Genomic DNA, 17,813 nt, shown 5'->3' with positions numbered 1-17,813 from the left:
GGGGAGGACGGGCCAGGGTTCACGCGCAGCCTCGGGCGCCTACCTCAGGCTTCCGCTCCTCTCTCGATTGGGTTGGGGGTGTCGCTCTGCCCCGTTGAGCCAGCCGGTCGGCCTGGAGCAGGGGGACAGTCCGCACTTCGGCAGCGTGTAGGGAGAACTGGCCCCGCCTGCCTCCTGGCCCCCACCCCCCAAGCTGCGGGGACAGGTGTCCCTGGTCTGACGGCAGCAGGACACGTGACCTCTCTGACATGCTGGTACCCGGCCGAGGAGAGGCTGCTCGCTTTGCTGTCCTCGGAGAAATTCTCTGCTCTCCCGAGTCCCCAGAGAGCTGTGCGCCCTCATGCACGACTCCCGCCACCTGGCCCAGGTGAAGAGGGGTCATGAGCTGAGCCCAGGGTGCCTGTTTCTACCAGGGATTTCCTCGGGAGCCATGACGTGTCCCTCTTGTTTGTTTGGAAGGACAGTGGGGACAGGTGGGGGCAGGGAAGCAGAGGGGAGCACTCCCCCCCCCCCCCCCCCCCCCCCCCCCCGCCGAGGGCCCTGGCAGGTGCAGGGGGCAATTGTGTCTTGTTGGCCTGATTCCACGTGGCGGTGGAATTAGGAACCACGGTGGTTCATGTGCACAGCATTGGAGATGGCTCACCGAGACCCGGGTCCCCCTCGGACCCCCACCCGGACAGACCCGGCAGACAGATGTTCTCTCTGGGTCTCCTTGGCTCATCCCGGAATCTTCCCCAGTGACTCCCAAGTAGTCCACGGTCTTTGAACCCCGGGGGCCCAGGGAGTAGGGAGGGAGCTGTGGGGTCCCCCCGCGCCTGATGGGGGTGGGTAGGGGTGGAGCCGACAGGTGTGAGTGGGGGCGGAGCAGAGCCACCAGTGGAGGCCAGGCCACCCTGCCCACCTGCCGCATCACCCTGCCGTCCTCACAGGCATCCGCCCCCAGATCATGAACGGCCCCCTGCACCCCCGCCCCCTGGTGGCGCTGCTCGACGGGAGAGACTGCACCGTGGAGATGCCCATCCTGAAGGACCTGGCCACCGTGGCCTTCTGTGACGCACAGTCCACTCAGGAGATCCACGAGAAGGTGGGCGCCCCCCATCCCCCCCCCCCCCCGTTGTCACCAGCAGGGTCCCGGCACAACCACGGGCCACTCAGCCGGTCGCTTCCCCGCTGAAATCCTCGGCTGCGGGCTCGAGGGCGATGGGGGACACGGGGCGAGGCTCCAGCCTGCGTTCTGCTTCCCCCGTCACAGGTATTAAACGAAGCTGTTGGCGCCATGATGTACCACACCATCACCCTCACCAGGGAGGACCTGGAGAAGTTCAAGGCCCTGAGGGTGATCGTGCGGATAGGCAGCGGCTACGACAACGTTGACATCAAGGCTGCTGGTGAGCTCGGTGAGTGCCCGGGGCTGGGTCGCACGCCTGCCGCTCTGGCCGCAGGGAGGTGCCCTTGCCAGGCGGCCCCGCCTGGTGGCTGTGCTCGCCTCGGCCTTCGCAAGTGAGGGACCTGAAGCCAGACGAACTGGGAGCCCTTCGCCGCAGAGGGGACCGTGTGTGTGTGTGGCCACATGTCCGCGTTGGCCAGCGTGGACCCGTCATCCTGAAATACCAGTGCCGGGAGTGCAGCTCAGGGCTCGGGGAGTGGGGGGCCGTAGGTCTCCTCCGGTCCTGGCACGGAGCCCCCCCCCACCCTCCTCCTCCCAGGGGCTGCTGTCCACACAGACGCCGGCACCTCCTGTCCAGCCCTGTCGCTGGGGGTTACCACAGAAGGGCAGAGGCGGGAGGTGGGCGCCCCGGGGTAGGCCCGTGGCACCGTGGCCTCCCTGTCCCAGCACCTGGTGTGGACTCCGTATGCGTCGGGTGTTTGCAGAGCATTGATAGTAAGCATCCCCGGGCTGTCCTGCTCTCTTTGGGAGGCTCCAAGGTCCCTCTACATCAGCTCCCTGGTCACTGTCCTTGCTGTGTGTTTGAAATACGCCGGATCTGCTCCTGGGTGCGAGGGCCGTGCCTGGTGAGGAGCAGGGTGCCCCGAGGCCACAAGGCTGCTAATCTAGAAACCCAGGCCCTTCCAGTGCCCCAGCCCTTGGCTGTGCTGAGGCCCTGGTGGGCCGTCTACGGGCCAGGGGTCCGTCTTCCTCCCCACCCCCACCCAAGTCAGCCTCTCAGCGCCCTCTGAGCACCCTGTGGGCCCCAGGGACATGCCGGCACGTGCAGCAGGCGTCCCGCAGCGCTGGCTTCGGCTCAGGTGCCCACCTGCTGCCTTTTCAGCCCTGGGAACCCCAGTGGGCCCCAGCCTCCTCTCCCAAGGTCCCAGCCCGGACTTCTGAGTGAAGGTCCCGGGTTTCTCTGAATGGTTAGCTCCCTCCCCTGAACTGGGGGAGCACCCCGATCCCTGAGCCGCAGGGTGAGCTGGGGAGAGGGAGCCTGGCCATGGCGGAGCCTGTCTGGTGCTGAGCCTGCCGTGCCGCTACGTAGTGGTTCCGGGTGCTCTGGGAACGTGCGTGTGGCAGGTGGGGTTGCCCAGCAGGTGAACCCGAGAGGAGCAGGCGAGAGGTGGTCATTCCCCACCACCTGCCTCCTTCCCCTGCCCCCTTCTGGAAGTGGGGGCGGGGTGGCAGGTGGCTTGGGAGATGACGCTGGCTTTCCTGGGTCCCCGCTCCTCTCAGCACCCCTCTGGAAGGGGTGACCTCACGTTCCAGACTCGTTTTGTGCTCTTGGTAGAGCTGAAATCCCAAGTTCAAACAGCGACGGAGAATGTGGTTTAATGGGCTGGGGGGTCCTCAGATGCGCGTACCTGTGCACGCCTTCCCATTTCTTCAGCGTTTCTGCCCACCCCCGCCAACCGCTCCCGGCAGCCACAGCCTCCTGGGTTCGAGGGAAATGTTCGTGTTGTGTTTCCTCGACGGGAACCAGCCACTTCTCTCCAGCGAGATACAGGAAGTTCTCCTGAGCAAAACTTGCCACCCCTCCCCTTGGCAAATGCCACCGCGCAGCCGGGCAGGGCCTGGAGGGGACCCTCATCTCCCTAAAACCAGAGGTGCTCACCTCACCCGGCCACAGGTCCGCACTGGCCCCGGGAGGTGGTGTTCCCAGGGGCCTGCGGTTTTGAACAACGTTAAAGGATGTCGGCCCTGGTGTTTTCATTGATCCTGATGCGGTCTGATGCGGGAGCTGCCCGGGACGCCTCTGGGCCTCTGTCCTGTCTGCAGGTTGCACTTCCCAGATCGTTCTGTACCCAGACCTTCCGCAGGTGAGGACAGAATGGCCCGTGGCTGCGGGTTGTCCTGGGTCGGGCCTGCGGTGCGGCATTGCTGGGCGGGCGCTCCCTTCCCGGGGCACACTGGAGCCGTCTGGGGACCAGACCGCCACACTGGAGGCCCTGAGATGGGTGGTCTGGGTTGAGAGCAGGGCGATGCTCAGGAAACAAAGGTGGCACCTGCCTGGGCCTGGACTGGGGGAGGTGGGAGGTTGCCGGAGTCCCCAGGGCATGGAGCCCGCAGGCTCTCACCTGGTGTGCCTTTCTAGCAAACTCCTTTATCTCTGGTTCTGGAGGGGTGACCGTGGAGAGTGAAAACATGGACTGAAAAAGCAGCTCAGCTCTTGGGGTCAGGCAGCTGCCACTCCTGCCCTGTGGGCGTTAGAAGCTTGTCCTAAAAGCCTTTGGAGAATTGCCCTGACTCGGCCACGCCCACCGACCTGCCGAGGGTTTAGAAAGAGTCTAGAAAGAGTCGGCACCTCTAGAGGGCTGGCGAGGCTTTAGAGTTTTTGGAGGAAGGTGCCGTTGCCCTCAGGGCTGGACAGTCCTTTGTCTCTCGGGGACCCCTCTCTGGGACATCCCCTCCCAGGGTACAGCCATTCTCGGGGCTCAGGCGGGGGAGGGGGGTGGAGGGTCCGCGCTCAGCTCTTGTCCTGCTGGGCTTTGGCCGGAACACTTCAGGTTCCTCAGAGGAATGAAAACCAGCCCCAATGCCGGAAGGTTCCCGTAAATCCTGGCATCTGCCTCCATCTGTCCAGACTGATAAACCATGGCTTCCAGCGCTGCCCGAATTCTAGGCCCGGCTATTTCAAGTGAAGTGTAGGCCACACCGTGGCTGTTCCACAAGACGACTGACCTCCAGCTTGGGGAAGGTTGGTCAGCCAGGATGTCAGACGCTTTGTCCCCCGGCAGGTGGCCGTGACCAGATGGGCCAGGTAGAATGATGTGCTCGTGGGTGCTTTCATCCTCTGAGCGGTCTTCCTGAGGGCGTCGCTGAGACCCTGGCCCTCTGGGCAGCCCTCATGGGGTGGAAACACAGCTGCTAGAATGGGGGTGCTCGTTACGGATGGTCCTGGGTCCTGTTTCCCAGCGCTTCCTGCCCAAGACTTCGGGTGGTTCCTTCAGGCTCTCGGCCACAGAGCCTGTGGGCCCGCCCTCACCAGCTGCCCACTGCTTGCTTCCCAGAAACACGGGGTCTAGAAGCAAAGGGTGGGCCGGACGCGGGACGGGTAGGGGACCTGGGGGTGAGCCAAGCCTGGGGGCTGAAGGCCCCTGAGCGTCAGAGCCAGGGGGGGTGGTCAGCGTCCCCGAGGCGACAGGCAGGCCTCGGAGACCCGGCCCTGCCTGGGGTCACGGTCTGCGGCCGGACAGGCCGGCTCTGCCTGCCGCCCCCGCCCCTCAGCCGGGTGCCCCGGAGTCCCGGAGCCTCCCTACAGAACCGGGCCCGGCCCTGTCCTCCCCAGGGATCGCCGTGTGCAACATCCCGTCCGCGGCGGTGGAAGAGACGGCCGACTCGACCATCTGCCACATCCTCAACCTGTACCGGAGGAACACGTGGCTGTACCAGGCGCTGCGGGAAGGCACGCGGGTCCAGAGCGTCGAGCAGATCCGGGAGGTGGCCTCGGGAGCGGCCCGCATCCGCGGGGAGACGCTGGGCCTCATAGGCTTCGGTACGTGGCGCTGCCCAGCCCTGTCCCCGCCCACCGTGGCCGGTCCCCTGGGAGCTGGAGGAGCCGAGGCGGGTGGGGGGGCGAGACCGATGAGGGAGCTCCCCCGTCTGGGCGGCTGTGTCTGCCGTGGCTGGGTGGGCGGCAGGAGGGGCTGAGCCAAGTCTGAACCAAGTGGACGAGTTCCCGCGCACCAGGCCGGGGTGACAGCAGGGCGTCACTGAAGGATCTCGACCCAGACGGTGGCATGGGTGGCATGGTCAGGACACCAGCTTAGAAAGCTCACCTGGGGTCGGGGGGCAGGAAGAGGTCTTCCTGGCCACAGCCGGTGGCCCAGGGCGTATTTGGGGCAGGTTATCAAGGACCAGGTGGGCTGTGACAGGAAGCAGCCCGATGATGCAGCGTCAGCAACCCAGGGGCTCGGGTGGGTCCCACACTGCGCATGGCGGGGGGGCGGGGGTGCTTGCTTGTGTTTGCTGAGTCTCCTCCCCACCACTTGGCCACTCCATGGTTGAGGAGATTAACCGACCTCCCTGCCTCAGTGTCCCAGTCTGTACATCGGGAAGGAAGCGATACACAGGGCTGCCTCTTAGGACGCAAAGAAGGCATGAGAAGCACGGCCCGGGTAGTAAGTGCTGGGCTGGCTTCCAGAGGGCTCCCCAAACCGTCACTCATCCTTAGCTCAGGGCTCTGCTTCCGGAAGACCGAGGGTCAGGACTGCTGGGACGGCCCGGGTGCCAGCTTGAACAAGGCAGGAGGAGCTGGGCTTCTTCAGGGGGCGCACGTCTTTCTAACTCCCGGGGTCTAAGAACCCAGGTGTCGGGGGTGATCACACTCACGCAGGAATTCTAAAACTATGTACGACGGAGGCTGGCGTACTTTCCTACAAAGGACCGTAGGAGACGCACATGCGGAGTGTGAGGCCCGCAGCGCCCTCTGCTGGTGCCCGGAGGCCTCCCGTTCTGCCAAGTGGCTCTTGGACGTGGTTCTTAGTTAGAACATTGGGCATTCTTCTGGTTTTTTTCTAAGTTTATTTATTTATTTTGAGAGAGAGAGAGAGAGAGAGGGATGTGCAAGTGGGGGAGGGGCAGAGAAGGAGAGAGAGAATCCCAAGCAGGCCCCGCACTGTCTGCCCAGAGCCCGACGCGGAGCTCAAACTCATGAACCACGGGATCGTGACCTGAGCCAAAATCAAGAGATCAACCGACGGAGCCCCCCAGGCGCCCCCGTCACCCATCCTTCACCCCCGCAGCGGCCCAGCCCCGTGGTAGCCGCCACGGGCCCCAAGCCCTTCCTGGGGTCGTTTCTTTGGCCGAGCCCTTCGAAGGCCGCCCATCCTCTGAAGACCCTTTCAGTATCTCGAGTCCCATGGTTTGAGCCCCGTGTGCCTCGAACTATAATCCGGCACCTGCCACATTCTGCACGCACTCTGATTGTGACGTCTCCTTGCCGCCTTCCAGAACTGCGGCTTCGGGAGGGGGTGGGAGGGGGCGCAGAGGTAGGCAGCCTGACTGCCACGGCTGCCTCGGGGGCCGAAAGCCTTCGCCCGCCCGGGGCTCGGCTGAGAAGCCGCAGCAGAACCTGGAGCGTGCGGCGGGCAGGTCCCCAGCGTGGCCCCAGCCCGGGCTGGCGGTGGGACGGTGCTCGAGGACGGCCACCAAGTCGGGAAGTTGCACAAAAACTGGAAGGGCCAGCCAGCCAGCCAATGGTGACAACATCTGTATGCTTTCTGAAGGCCGAGGCCGTTGGCCCTTCCTCCTGCAGGGCTCCGTCTTGACCAAGTCAGGAACGGAGTGAAGTCCTCCAGTCTTGTAGAGACTTCACGACACCTCACGGCCTAGGTAGAAGCCCGGGAAAAGGTGAGGGTCAGGGAAGTCACGCACAGGTAGCAGCGCCCCTGGTGAAATCTGGGCGGGCTGCTCTCCGGCCCCCAGAGCCGCAGCCGGGAAACCCCATCTGAAGCAAAGTGTGTCAGGACGTGGAAGTAAGGCAGGGGGCTGGGGGCCCGTGAGGTGGGGGAAGGGTGGGGCCTCACTGTTGGGTGTGAGCCCCCAGCCGCCCTGCGTGGGGGCCCGTGGTCCCGTATTTCAGGTGCATCGGGGGTCTTGTAGGCCACTGCCACACCCGCCTCCAGTGTGTCACCTCAGGTCACCTGCCTCCCCTGGGGGGGGTGTGGCTGGGGTTCGTGCTTCGCCGCATCCAAGCGGGGACGTGGAAGGAGGGGGCCAGGAGGGACGGCCAGCTGCCGATCGCCCTGCGGCCGTCCTGCAGAATGACCTCCTGAAACCTCCGCCACCAAGTCGCCCCCACGCGGGCTTCCTCGTTTGGAAAGGGACACCTTCCTTGTCCCTCCCTCCCCCCTCCCCTGCACAGTTGAGCAGTGGTTTTAGATAAAGATGGGCTGTGCCCACTTCCCGCACGAGCCCGTGCAAGCATCACTCACACCACTGCGTTTTCAAGCTGAAAACCGCTCTGGAAAGCAGGATTCGCTCGCCGCCCCTGGGGTTCGGGGGGTTTGTGCCAATGACCGCCGCGTGGGAGTCCGGGAGGCCTCCGTGTCCCGGTAGGTGGTACGGGGTTCTGACCTGCTTAGAGAGGGGCGTGGGGCCTCCCCCGCGGGTCGGGGCACCCCCGCACACCTGAGAATTAGCCCGACAGGGACGTGCCTCCACCCCCCACCCCCCGTCAAAGCGGTTCCCCTCGCCAGTTTGTGTCCAGGCCGCTCTCCCCTGTTCGTGTTGATCGCTTTGCCCCTTCCGGGAGCAAACGCAGTGCTAATTGGCAAGAGAACGTTCCCGGCTCCTGCCCTCGATGTCTAGAGAAAGCAAGGCCGGGTTAGGAAGCCTGCTGTGCCCACGGAAACAGAGGGGAGGGGTGATTCGTGACCTCGAGGATATCGTTGATGGCTGGGGTAGGTGGAGTTCACTAGAACACTCTTTCTGGGTTTAAAATGTATGTAATAGGAAGTTAAAAAAAAAAAAAGTACCCCAATGCAAGCAATAAGCCCTTTCCTCTTCACTCAGGAAGCTGGCCACCCCCTGCAGCCCCACTAAGCTAAGCAGCACAAGCCTGCAGCGTCCCCAAGCGTTGGGCACAGGGCTGGGTCCAGGTGCCGGCTCCGGCCCCCAGAAATAGCGGAGGCAGCGACGCTGGGGCCCACGCAAGGCCTGGCACCCGGAGCGCCGTGCACTCGCTCACTCAGACTCTCTCTCTCTCTGCACAGGTCGCACGGGGCAGGCGGTTGCTGTTCGAGCCAAGGCCTTCGGATTCAGCGTCCTATTTTATGACCCCTACTTGCAGGATGGGATAGAGCGGTCCCTGGGCGTACAGAGGGTCTACACCCTGCAGGACTTACTGTACCAGAGCGACTGTGTCTCCTTGCACTGTAATCTCAACGAACATAACCACCACCTCATCAATGACTTTACTATAAAGCAGGTAACGGGACCTAGATCCCCTCAGCCCCCGGAAACGTCCATCAGAACCAAAAGGGGGACGGGAAATGGTCCGTGGACACAATGGCAAAAAAGGAAGACAGTCCCCTAAGACATGAATGAGAAGCCAGGTGAGGCCCCTCGGCAGGATGGACCAGGTGGAGCTGGGACTGGCAGGACCTACCCAGCAGGGACCTGCCTTAATGAGGTTTGGCCTCCAGGCAGCGACAGGCAGGTGACCGGTCACAGCTCCAACCGGCCTGCCCTCCGGCCCTCTCTCGGGATCGGCAGAAACTGACCCAGCTGCCTCCAGCTGTCGCTGAGACACCACACTGCCTTCCTCCCAAGCGCTGCACACGCGTTCAGTAGCCAGGTGGACAGAACTCATCTGGGCCGTGGCTGGTGTCTCGAAACCGCAGTACAGGTGCCTTCCGGCGTGGTGGCATCTAACGGCTCTTCCTTCCTCCCACAGATGAGGCAAGGAGCTTTCCTAGTGAACGCGGCCCGCGGCGGGCTGGTGGACGAGAAGGCCTTAGCGCAAGCCCTCAAGGAAGGCAGGATACGAGGGGCAGCCCTCGACGTGCACGAATCGGAGCCTTTCAGGTGAGCCTGGCGGGCTGCTGGCACGCGTGTTACCCCAGCTCCCGGCCTCACGCCAGGAACTCCCAGGGCCCACTTCTATACCTGGCTGCCCCCGCCCCCACCGTGAACTTGGGGCATTTCCCAGAGAAGCAGCTCCTTGGGCAGGAAAGGAGAGACATTCTCCGGCCTCTGTCCTGAGGGCTATGCTGTACTTGAAGCGAGCGTGGGAGGGCCAGGGAGCCCCCGGGGTGGGGGGGGGGGGGCAGAAGTCATCTGAAAGGAAGAAGAATGGTGTGTTGGTCGGCCGAGGCTTCATCTGTCCCCTGGGCCATTGATTCTTAGAGACCGGTGGCCACGTAGAGACCGGCCTGCGTAGATGGTTCCTCCTCCGTTCTGAGTCCCTGATTACTCCTGACACCCCTTATAAGAGTCTTGATACGTTCTTAAACTCCCAGCCTTTAGGAGACATACTACCAAACGTTCCTCTACACAAGCCAAAGAGCCCATCCTCCACCCGGGCGGGAGCTCCCTTTTGACGAATAGGACAGGGGTTGATATTCACGTTTTCTCATTTGCTGCGTTTTTGTACATTTGTCCAGCTTTGCTCAGGGTCCCTTGAAAGATGCACCGAATCTCATTTGTACGCCCCACACAGCTTGGTATAGTGAGCAAGCCTCACTGGAGATGCGGGAGGCAGCCGCCACCGAGATCCGCCGGGCCATCACAGGTGAGCCCTCCCTCTGCACCCCTTGCAGCCGGCGCCTGGCGTGAGCCCCGCGGTTCAGGTGCTCCTGGTACCGGTAACACACACACACACAGGAGGGGTGACGGAGGCTTGCGACGGGCAGAGAGAGTTTAGGGATCAAGTTGATTCCATTTTGAACGAATTGACGCAGTTTATTCGAGCCCTGAACTGAATTTCAGACAAAACCGATTTCCTCTCTCGGCCATCATAAGCGTGCAAACTGCAGAGGGACCCCGAGCTCCTTTGTGCTCTGGCTGAGGTCTGGGGCGAAGAGTTTGGTGTGTGGGCCCCGGAACACGGCACGTTTTCTGAAACTCGAAGGGTTGGCCCTCTTATTATAAAGAGACTTTACAGTCAGACTACCGTCAGTTCAAACATTGTAGGTGGTTGTCGCCAGTACCAGCTACGAAGTAGAATATTTAACTCACTCCTTACAAAACACATAGGATTCTGGGACGCCTGAGTGGCTCAGTCGGTTGAGCACCCAACTTTGGCTCAGGTCATGATCTCACGGCTTGTGGGTTCGAGCCCTGCGTCAGGCTCTGTGCTGACAGCTCGGAGCCCTGGAGCCTGATTCGGGTTCTGTGTCTCCCTCTCTCTCTGCCCCAACCCACTCGCATTCTGTCTCTGTCTCTCTCAAAAATAAACATTAAAAAAAAAAATTTTTTAAACACATAGGATTCATTTTAATCATCGTGTTCCAGGTCGCATCCCCGAAAGCTTAAGAAACTGTGTGAACAAGGAATTCTTTGTCACAACAGCTCCCTGGTCAGTAATAGATCAGCAAGCCATTCATCCGGAGCTCAACGGCGCCACATACAGGTGAGGAGCGGGATGGCATTGGCCGAGGCTGGTGTGCCGCTCAGGGGAGATGGGAGGAGAGTGGCATCAGCTACCCGACCTGAGTGCTCCCGGCATGATCTCTACAGTCCTTCGTTCCGATGCCCAATTTCTGTGGAGCAAACACAACTCTCGGACGCAGCCTCGAGTCCGGGCTCCTATTTATAAAGGGAGCAGGAGTGGGTCTGATCACTGTAAGAACCCCCACTGCATTCCAGGCCACTGCGAAACCAGAGGGCTTCTAGGTGAAAAGGTACCGGAAAGATTTTCAAGTGAAAGGGCATGTTGGTGACTCTTTCTGGTTTGAATCCTCTGGCCCAGAGCCTGGTGCTTTCGACTGGGGAGAGTGCCCGCAACACACGGGTTCTCAGTGACGAGAAAGCTTGGCCCGGGGCATGTGTGATGGAGGCAGTGCAGGGGCATCTGCTCCGGGGACATGAGCCACAGCCCCTTAGAAGGGAGCGGAATTTCACTGGTGGTCATTTCCCCTGGCTCTCTTTTCCCCGCCATGCTGGGCTCACAGAATCACTGTTCCTGCTTCATAAAGGAGCCGCAGCCTTGAGCACTCCAGAAGGAAGTCTTTGTCTTGTTTACTGGAACGCACGGTTGCCCCATCCCTGGCGATATTCACATACCAGGCCAGATCATTCTCTCCTGGGAACCTGTCCCGTGCATCGTGGGGCGTGCAGCAGAGGCCCTGCCCTCCACCAGTGCCTCGCACTTCCAACCGGAATAACCGGAAATGGCTCTAGCTGTTGCCTAACATCCCCTGTTGCAAACCACCGCTCTAACCACCGGGGCCGGGGACATAGAAACACAGCTCGTGTAGTGGGACCCACACATGCAGGCCCGGACTCGGGGGAAGTTATGCTGCTTTCTTCACGGTCTCCTGGCGTCCCCATCAGTGCCGGACCCTGATTCCCGCCCCGCACTGTTGTCCTTTAGAGGCCACAGCGTTGATTCTTACTTTTGACAGACCAAGACCCCGTGGCCCCTCGGAATACTTCTGCTTGAGAGGCTGTCGCTCACGGGATCCTATTCACCCGAGTCCGGGATTTTTGAGCGCTAAACAGTTGTGACAGGCTACAGGAGGGGAGCCAGGAGTAAAGGGCTTGATACCTTTGAGGAGGAGGAGTCTTGGAATTCTAAAGCACCTGCCCCCTCAGTATGTTTCATCCTAGGGATGTTTAAATACACTGACTCACATTTGCCTAAGAACCATATGTTCTGTAGGCAGCTTACTTAATGCCACGTGTCCTTGCACACACAGCGACTTGTGTGCCCGCGACGTCAGATGGCCCACCACCAGCTCCCCTCTCCCCCTGCCGCTGTGTCCAGGCCACGACAGCACGGAGCTAGCTCGCCTAGGAGGCCACACTTAACTATCAAAGAGGACTTCATACTGCCTGTTGGCAAGTCATTAAAAGCATCGATGTGTCTTTTTTGTGCAAAGTATTTCCCAAATGTAGTACGGGCTGGTCCTGTCGTGTGACAGGAAGCTTCCAGATTGAACTAAACAGACTTCATTGCGAGTTAAACGTCCGCGCTTTAGATTTTTCACATAGAGGTCTCCTTGCGTTGGGGGTAAGGGGTGACAAAGTAACTCCTAAAAAACCAACCCGAAGCAGGCAGAGCCAAGAGCTTGGCCACTTCCAGCCCGGGACTCACTGGCCCTTTCTGTGTGTGCTCCTCAGATACCCGCCAGGCATCGTGGGCGTGGCTCCCGGAGGACTTCCTGCGGCCATGGAAGGGATCATTCCTGGAGGCATCCCGGTGACTCACAATCTCCCCACCGTGGCACACCCTTCCCAAGCTCCCTCTCCCAACCAGCCTACAAAACACGGGGACAATAGAGAGCACCCCAATGAGCAATAGCAGAGAATGACGAATGGTCATCCTTCAGATAAACCTGGGACCAAGAGACAGTGACAAATAGATGAACTAAGGAAAAGGAATCCGACCGTCTTTTTAACCGATTCCGGACACACGCCTCACTGATGTCGCAGTGTTACGTACGAGCTAGACGCCGAGACGCGGAGAAGCAGAAGCTGTCGTCTGGTTACGGAGGCGCTGAAAAGACTAGGACGCGATTTATTAACGACCAACTTCTGTTATTGTGTGTTACGTTCTTCATCTGTGCATCAAATCACAAAGAATAAATAGATCTTTTTCCTTTATCAGCCCCTTGGGCACAGCAGGTCCTCAACACCTTGCTCTAGAATGTTGCATCTGAAGTTCCAAACGTCAAAATAAAAAATGCTAAGAGGAAGTCCCCCTCCTATGACTCTAGTCCCTTCGGTCCGTGGGGGCTGGTGACCTCTTTTGCTAGTAGGAAGATTCAGTTACTACAAGATGGGGAGGAGACTGTTGGCCTGTGTCACACAACCACAAGCACAGGATCGAGGACCATACAGCCTCCTGTACAGAAGCCTCTCTCCCATCTGAACTGCATACTGAGTGGGCGAGTTGGTTGTGAAGTCAGTAATACCCTCTGATGATGCAAAAAAAAAAAAAAAAAAAAAAGAAAGAAAAAAAAGAAAAAAGAAAAAAAGTATTAAGTTTCACAAGCTGTTTGTACTCAAATATATTTTCTCAGTTTCAGATCCTCAGCTATTTTATTGAGTGGAAAGTCTTGAGCTAAAAGAGTTCAAGAAAAATAATGTTGCATTTCCTTATGTCTCAGGAAACACTTTTTATGGTAACTTGTCAGATTGTCTATGAACAAACCCACTTTTTTAGACATTGATAAAGTCTTCTTTTCTTCACGTGATATTTTATACAAGAACACTTCAGGTGTGTTATTAGATGTGACTGATTTTAACAAATCCTATTAGATTTGTATCAACTAGTTACATGTTATATTCATAGTCTTTTGTGAATCATCGCCTTTTTGTTTAAAAGATGGCCTATTTTGAGCCTTTGTATAGGTACATTCCTGTTTTTGTGACAAAAAGAAAAAAAAAAAAAAACCTTTAAAACTGTCCCAAACAGAAAAATAATGGCTATCGGAACTGTTTTGTTTTCGTGTGAGTCACCGTTCCTGTATTTGTTTATTGTAAAGGTGGACATATAGCGTTCAGTGCAGTTTTCAATAAAAAGTAATAAAAATTTGTTAAGTTCTGAAATTCAAGTACATCTCACACATGTAAAAGTTCTCTACTTGAGATGTTTTAAAAGCAAATACATTTTCGATCAGCCAGTTTCCAATTCCTGTTACTTCAGGCAGGGTTCAAAGATGAACAGTTGCCTTCTCTACCTATTCACAACCAGACTCAAGAATGCTGACGATCACCCGGGAAGAGTCAAAACCTCACGTTACGAAGCCCATCGCTATCAGATGATGCCATCCTTCAGATGGAACTAAGTCGATTCAAGAAACAAAATTGGTCAAGTTAGAGAGTTCTGCTTTTAATTTGCCCAAAAGCAAAATTACCTGGCTCAAGCATTAATGCAGGAAGGGAAGTGAATCTCAAAATTCTTTTAAATGATATTTACAAAGAAATGTTGCAAAATGGTAACATCAGTCATTTCCATGTGTTAAGAACTTAGATGTAAAGGATTTTCCTTCTTGACTAGCATTAAACCCCTCTGTACTCGTGGCCTGTGCAAGTACTAGTCGACCACTCCAGTCCAATTCCAGGTACCAAACTCCCTCTCGCTCCCTTCCCGTTAAGAAAAGGGCGTCTTCAAAGCATCAACCTCCCTCCCTCGGGTGAAGGTGGTGGTCCCATCTCAGCCCTCCCAGAAAAATCACATTAAAACAGCCTCCTCTGGACAGGCAGGAGCACGTGGTAACTGACCCACCACCCCAGGAAACCCAATGGGAGCTGAACATCCTCGTCACAACCAGGATGTTGGCAACGAGGGCGTGACACGTGCACACGAGATTCCCCACCTGCCTAAAGAGAGCAGTGCTCCCTTAACACAGACGAAGTCTGGGACACGGTGAGCCTAGAGTCGGAAACAAAAAGGCCGGTTCCAGTCCGTGGTGCACCTAGGTTTTGTTTAATTAGTACAGAAAACACCACACTGTATTCTCCCTAAAAAAACAAAACAAACCATAAAGTTAATTCCATACAGTTCTGGTATTACTGTCCAGAGTCCACCAAGACGTGACCTTCGAGAAAGGACCGCGTACTCTCATCTTGGGATGACAGCCATGGCTATTTGATCGCTCAAGAGCTGAACCTAGCACTGACTCACCAACATTCTGGCCTCTTCCAGCCAATCTGCTGTGAAAACCATTTAAAGCCCTGTCCCTGCCTGGAGCCTAGGAAATGCAATCCTCTACCTTTCCCACAGGGAAGAACGCTGTACCTGTTAAACTAGGTGTGGTCGGGATCACTGATCATAAATAAATAAATAAAGAGGCACCTCAGGGGAAACCACTCAGCAGACCACCACACACAGGCTAAATACTGAGCCTATGCTTTCTGGACAGCACTGACTGCCGTGTAGACCATAGTGACTAGATGCTTCTCTCTCAAGCATTTCTCTTTGGCTTCTTCAATTGGGAGGGCAGTGTGCTTAACCAGCAACTAGAACCGGATCTGTGCCCACTGAAGAATCATTCCTACGTACGGAGAAAAGTTTATAGAGATGCTAAGTAGTCGGACAGCCTTCTAAAAAATTACTGACCAAAATGAAAGTAAACCATAGTCAATCTGTAGGAAAACATACCCACCTGGAACAGTGACATTTACCATTATTACATCACATTTCATTTATACGGAATCAAATTGCAAGAGTTTCCTGCAAGTTTGAGCATACAGCAAAAGTGATCCTTCGTTCTGGGAGTATCTTTCAATGGACATTTCTGAGAGGAGAAAGAACTAAAAGGACATCTCCTGGGTGTTTTTTCTATTTTTAGTATTCCAGCATCAAATTAGAGGCTGTGCACATTTCAAACACCATCTAAACAGAACTGAGAAGAAAACAAGTATTTAAAGGTTTCTCGCGGCCTTTTCATCAAAGGGAAGGAAGCGTGTGCAGGGGGAGGGGGGGGTTCTTTCCAAATTCCTTTGCCACGTCAATAGTCTACAAAGTGCTTATCAGGACACGAAGTCTTTGTGCTCCTGAGATAGGTCTGAAATTTTTACCCAGTATTGAACATATACCTGAAGTGGTCAAATAATACTTTTTATAAAAAAATTTCTATCTAAGATTATAGTTTGAACTTTTAAATAAGAATGGCCACAATTAACCAACATGCACAAATTCTCAGACTGCTCTGAGAAATTCATTATACAATGCATTTACCACCTTACTGCATTTTTAAGTCTTTATTCTATGCTTAACTGATTCCCAATTAGCCCAAGCAAAGGCATGCCTCCCTAACACAATTGGCCAAAAGCAGAGCTGATGATAAAAGGAAGCATCCCAAAGAGCCTCTGCATGGCAGTTTGGGAGAACATTGTCAACTGAATCAAGTGAGCGAATTTCACATAATTGATGTAGTCACGCGTGGGCCTGCGCCCCGAGCGCTTCCCTGACATCCAGGGAGGAACTGTTCCCGAGGACACTGCCGTGTGGACTCTGGTGGAAGAACCCTCATTTTAAGGGCACTTTTCCAAACGAATAAATGCCTGAATACCGAAAAGGGGCATATCAGGAGCTTTTAAAAAGGACAAAATAATAGAAACCCAAACCCTTTCCAAAACAAGGGAATGACGTCTGTATGAAGTTCCCTCGATCCTTACTTTCCTTCCTTGCAGTTTGTTCCTTGAAGATTTGGTTTCATTTTATGGGGCACAACAGGAACTAAATTATTAATAAAATAAAAGCTTGTTTTTATTTTTACGTGTGGCTGTGGATAATCTGTACAAAAAGTTTCCAGATCTCTAATGAGCTCTAGTGAGACTCAACGTAAAGTGGATCTTTTAAGGTCGAAGTAGAATGTCGGGTTCTACTTAAAAAAGAAGATCTCGAAGGAACAAAGAGTCATCTGCCATGTGCTTTTGGAGGTGCCCGTGCTGAAAAAAACGTCTCGATAATATGAAGATGCTGGTACAACTTGTCCTATTACACAACTTCTTACACAACCACATGCGTTACATTTATAGACAGATTTACAATTTGAAAGGAAAAAAGTTCTGTCTTAATAAAATTAGGGTTTTTTTTTTTTCTTTTTTACAAACTGTAGTCCAAACAAAGGTCTCTGTCTCCTCACGCAGCAGATTCGTCGTCTCCACCGGGTGTGGACAAGAGACACCCTTCCTGGCAGGTCCAGCCACATCTGGGTCCCTCGGCGCCCCCCACTCCGCCGGGAGCGCGCACCACACTAGCTCTGGGGTCGCCGCAGAGCCGATACCCTGGTCTTCTGCTCTTGGGTCTTGTTTTCATTCATCTTCATCGTCGTCGTCTTCCTCTCCGTCAGACAGGGAAGTACAAGGCCGGATCTGTCTGTAGCGGTCAAGCCACTTCTCCACCATGTGCGTGACCAGCGGGTGGTTGCGCCGCCGAGAGCTCTTTTGCAGGGCCACCAGCACGCCGCCCTCGGTCACGCAGCAGTCCAGCCACTCCCGGAGTAGCTTCTCCTGCTGCTCCTCGTTACCTAGCTTTTGGAGGGATGTGAAGAGGGAAGAGAGGATCACAGATCAGAGGCCTGCTAGGAAAAATGCATGGAAACATAGCTGGTATGATTACTGATGAAAAGGTCAAAGCAACAAACTTCACATGGTTTCAGCCTCTTGTCAATTTTACGATTAAAACCCAGTTTCCTACGGTTAAACAGAAAAACATCAGTGGTGGGGGCGCCTGGGTGGCTCGGTGGGTTGAGCGTCAGGGCTTTGGCTCAGGTCATGATCTCACGGTTCGTGAGTTCGAGCCCCGCATCGGCCTCTGTGCTGTTGGCTCGGAGCCTGGAGCCTGCTTCGGATTCTGTGTCTCCCTCTCTCTCTGCCCCTCCCCTGCTCACTCTTTCTTTCATTCATTCACTCTCTCTCTCTCAAAAATAAACATTAAAAAAAAAATTCAGTAGGAAAATTGGCAGAAAAAGACCTCGAGGGGAAGAACCATCTAGTAATAGGTTAATTTGTTTGCCAGAACAGGAAAAACCAAATGTTAACCTAATAAACCTATCGTGGCAAAGAAAAGGCTAGAAAAACAAAGTCTCAGCTTCAAACACATGACAAGGTAAGTTTACTCAGTATTTACAGAACGAAGTTATAAAAATTATGGTCTATTAATTTTTTTCTTAATGTGATTATAACAGTTTTATAATAATGACTAGTACATTAAATAAAAGACCAATAATTTTTGTAAGAATGTGCGTTTTCTGAGAGCGTT

The 17,813-nt window shown here is 55.7% G+C and overlaps 2 protein-coding genes across 4 annotated transcripts in view; one reads left to right on the top strand and one right to left on the bottom strand.

The window, feature by feature from the left end:
- CTBP2 (C-terminal binding protein 2) overlaps window positions 1-13,651 on the top strand; it is a 159,231-nt gene extending 145,580 nt beyond the window's left edge. For both annotated transcript variants that reach the window (XM_047073584.1, XM_047073585.1), the window contains 8 exons: window positions 930-1,084; window positions 1,253-1,397; window positions 4,722-4,928; window positions 8,149-8,363; window positions 8,832-8,962; window positions 9,541-9,668; window positions 10,391-10,508; window positions 12,221-13,651. In XM_047073584.1, coding sequence (XP_046929540.1) covers window positions 930-1,084; window positions 1,253-1,397; window positions 4,722-4,928; window positions 8,149-8,363; window positions 8,832-8,962; window positions 9,541-9,668; window positions 10,391-10,508; window positions 12,221-12,401 — 1,280 coding nt within the window. In that variant the 3' untranslated portion in view covers window positions 12,402-13,651. The remainder of the gene's footprint in view (window positions 1-929; window positions 1,085-1,252; window positions 1,398-4,721; window positions 4,929-8,148; window positions 8,364-8,831; window positions 8,963-9,540; window positions 9,669-10,390; window positions 10,509-12,220) is intronic.
- Window positions 13,652-16,291: 2,640 nt separating this feature from the next.
- Window positions 16,292-17,813, bottom strand: part of ZRANB1 (zinc finger RANBP2-type containing 1) — a 62,850-nt gene continuing 61,328 nt past the window's right edge. For both annotated transcript variants that reach the window (XM_047073583.1, XM_047073582.1), the window contains exon 10: window positions 16,292-17,083. In XM_047073583.1, coding sequence (XP_046929539.1) covers window positions 16,865-17,083 — 219 coding nt within the window. In that variant the 3' untranslated portion in view covers window positions 16,292-16,864. The remainder of the gene's footprint in view (window positions 17,084-17,813) is intronic.

The sequence above is a fragment of the Lynx rufus genome, unplaced genomic scaffold, assembly GCF_022079265.1.
Source record: "Lynx rufus isolate CCGP_SWC_20201006 ecotype Redwood Valley unplaced genomic scaffold, mLynRuf1.p SCAF_11, whole genome shotgun sequence".
Classification (NCBI taxonomy): domain Eukaryota; kingdom Metazoa; phylum Chordata; class Mammalia; order Carnivora; family Felidae; genus Lynx; species Lynx rufus.
Note: the sequence above shows the minus strand (reverse complement) of the source record. Positions and strands in the feature narration are given on the sequence as shown.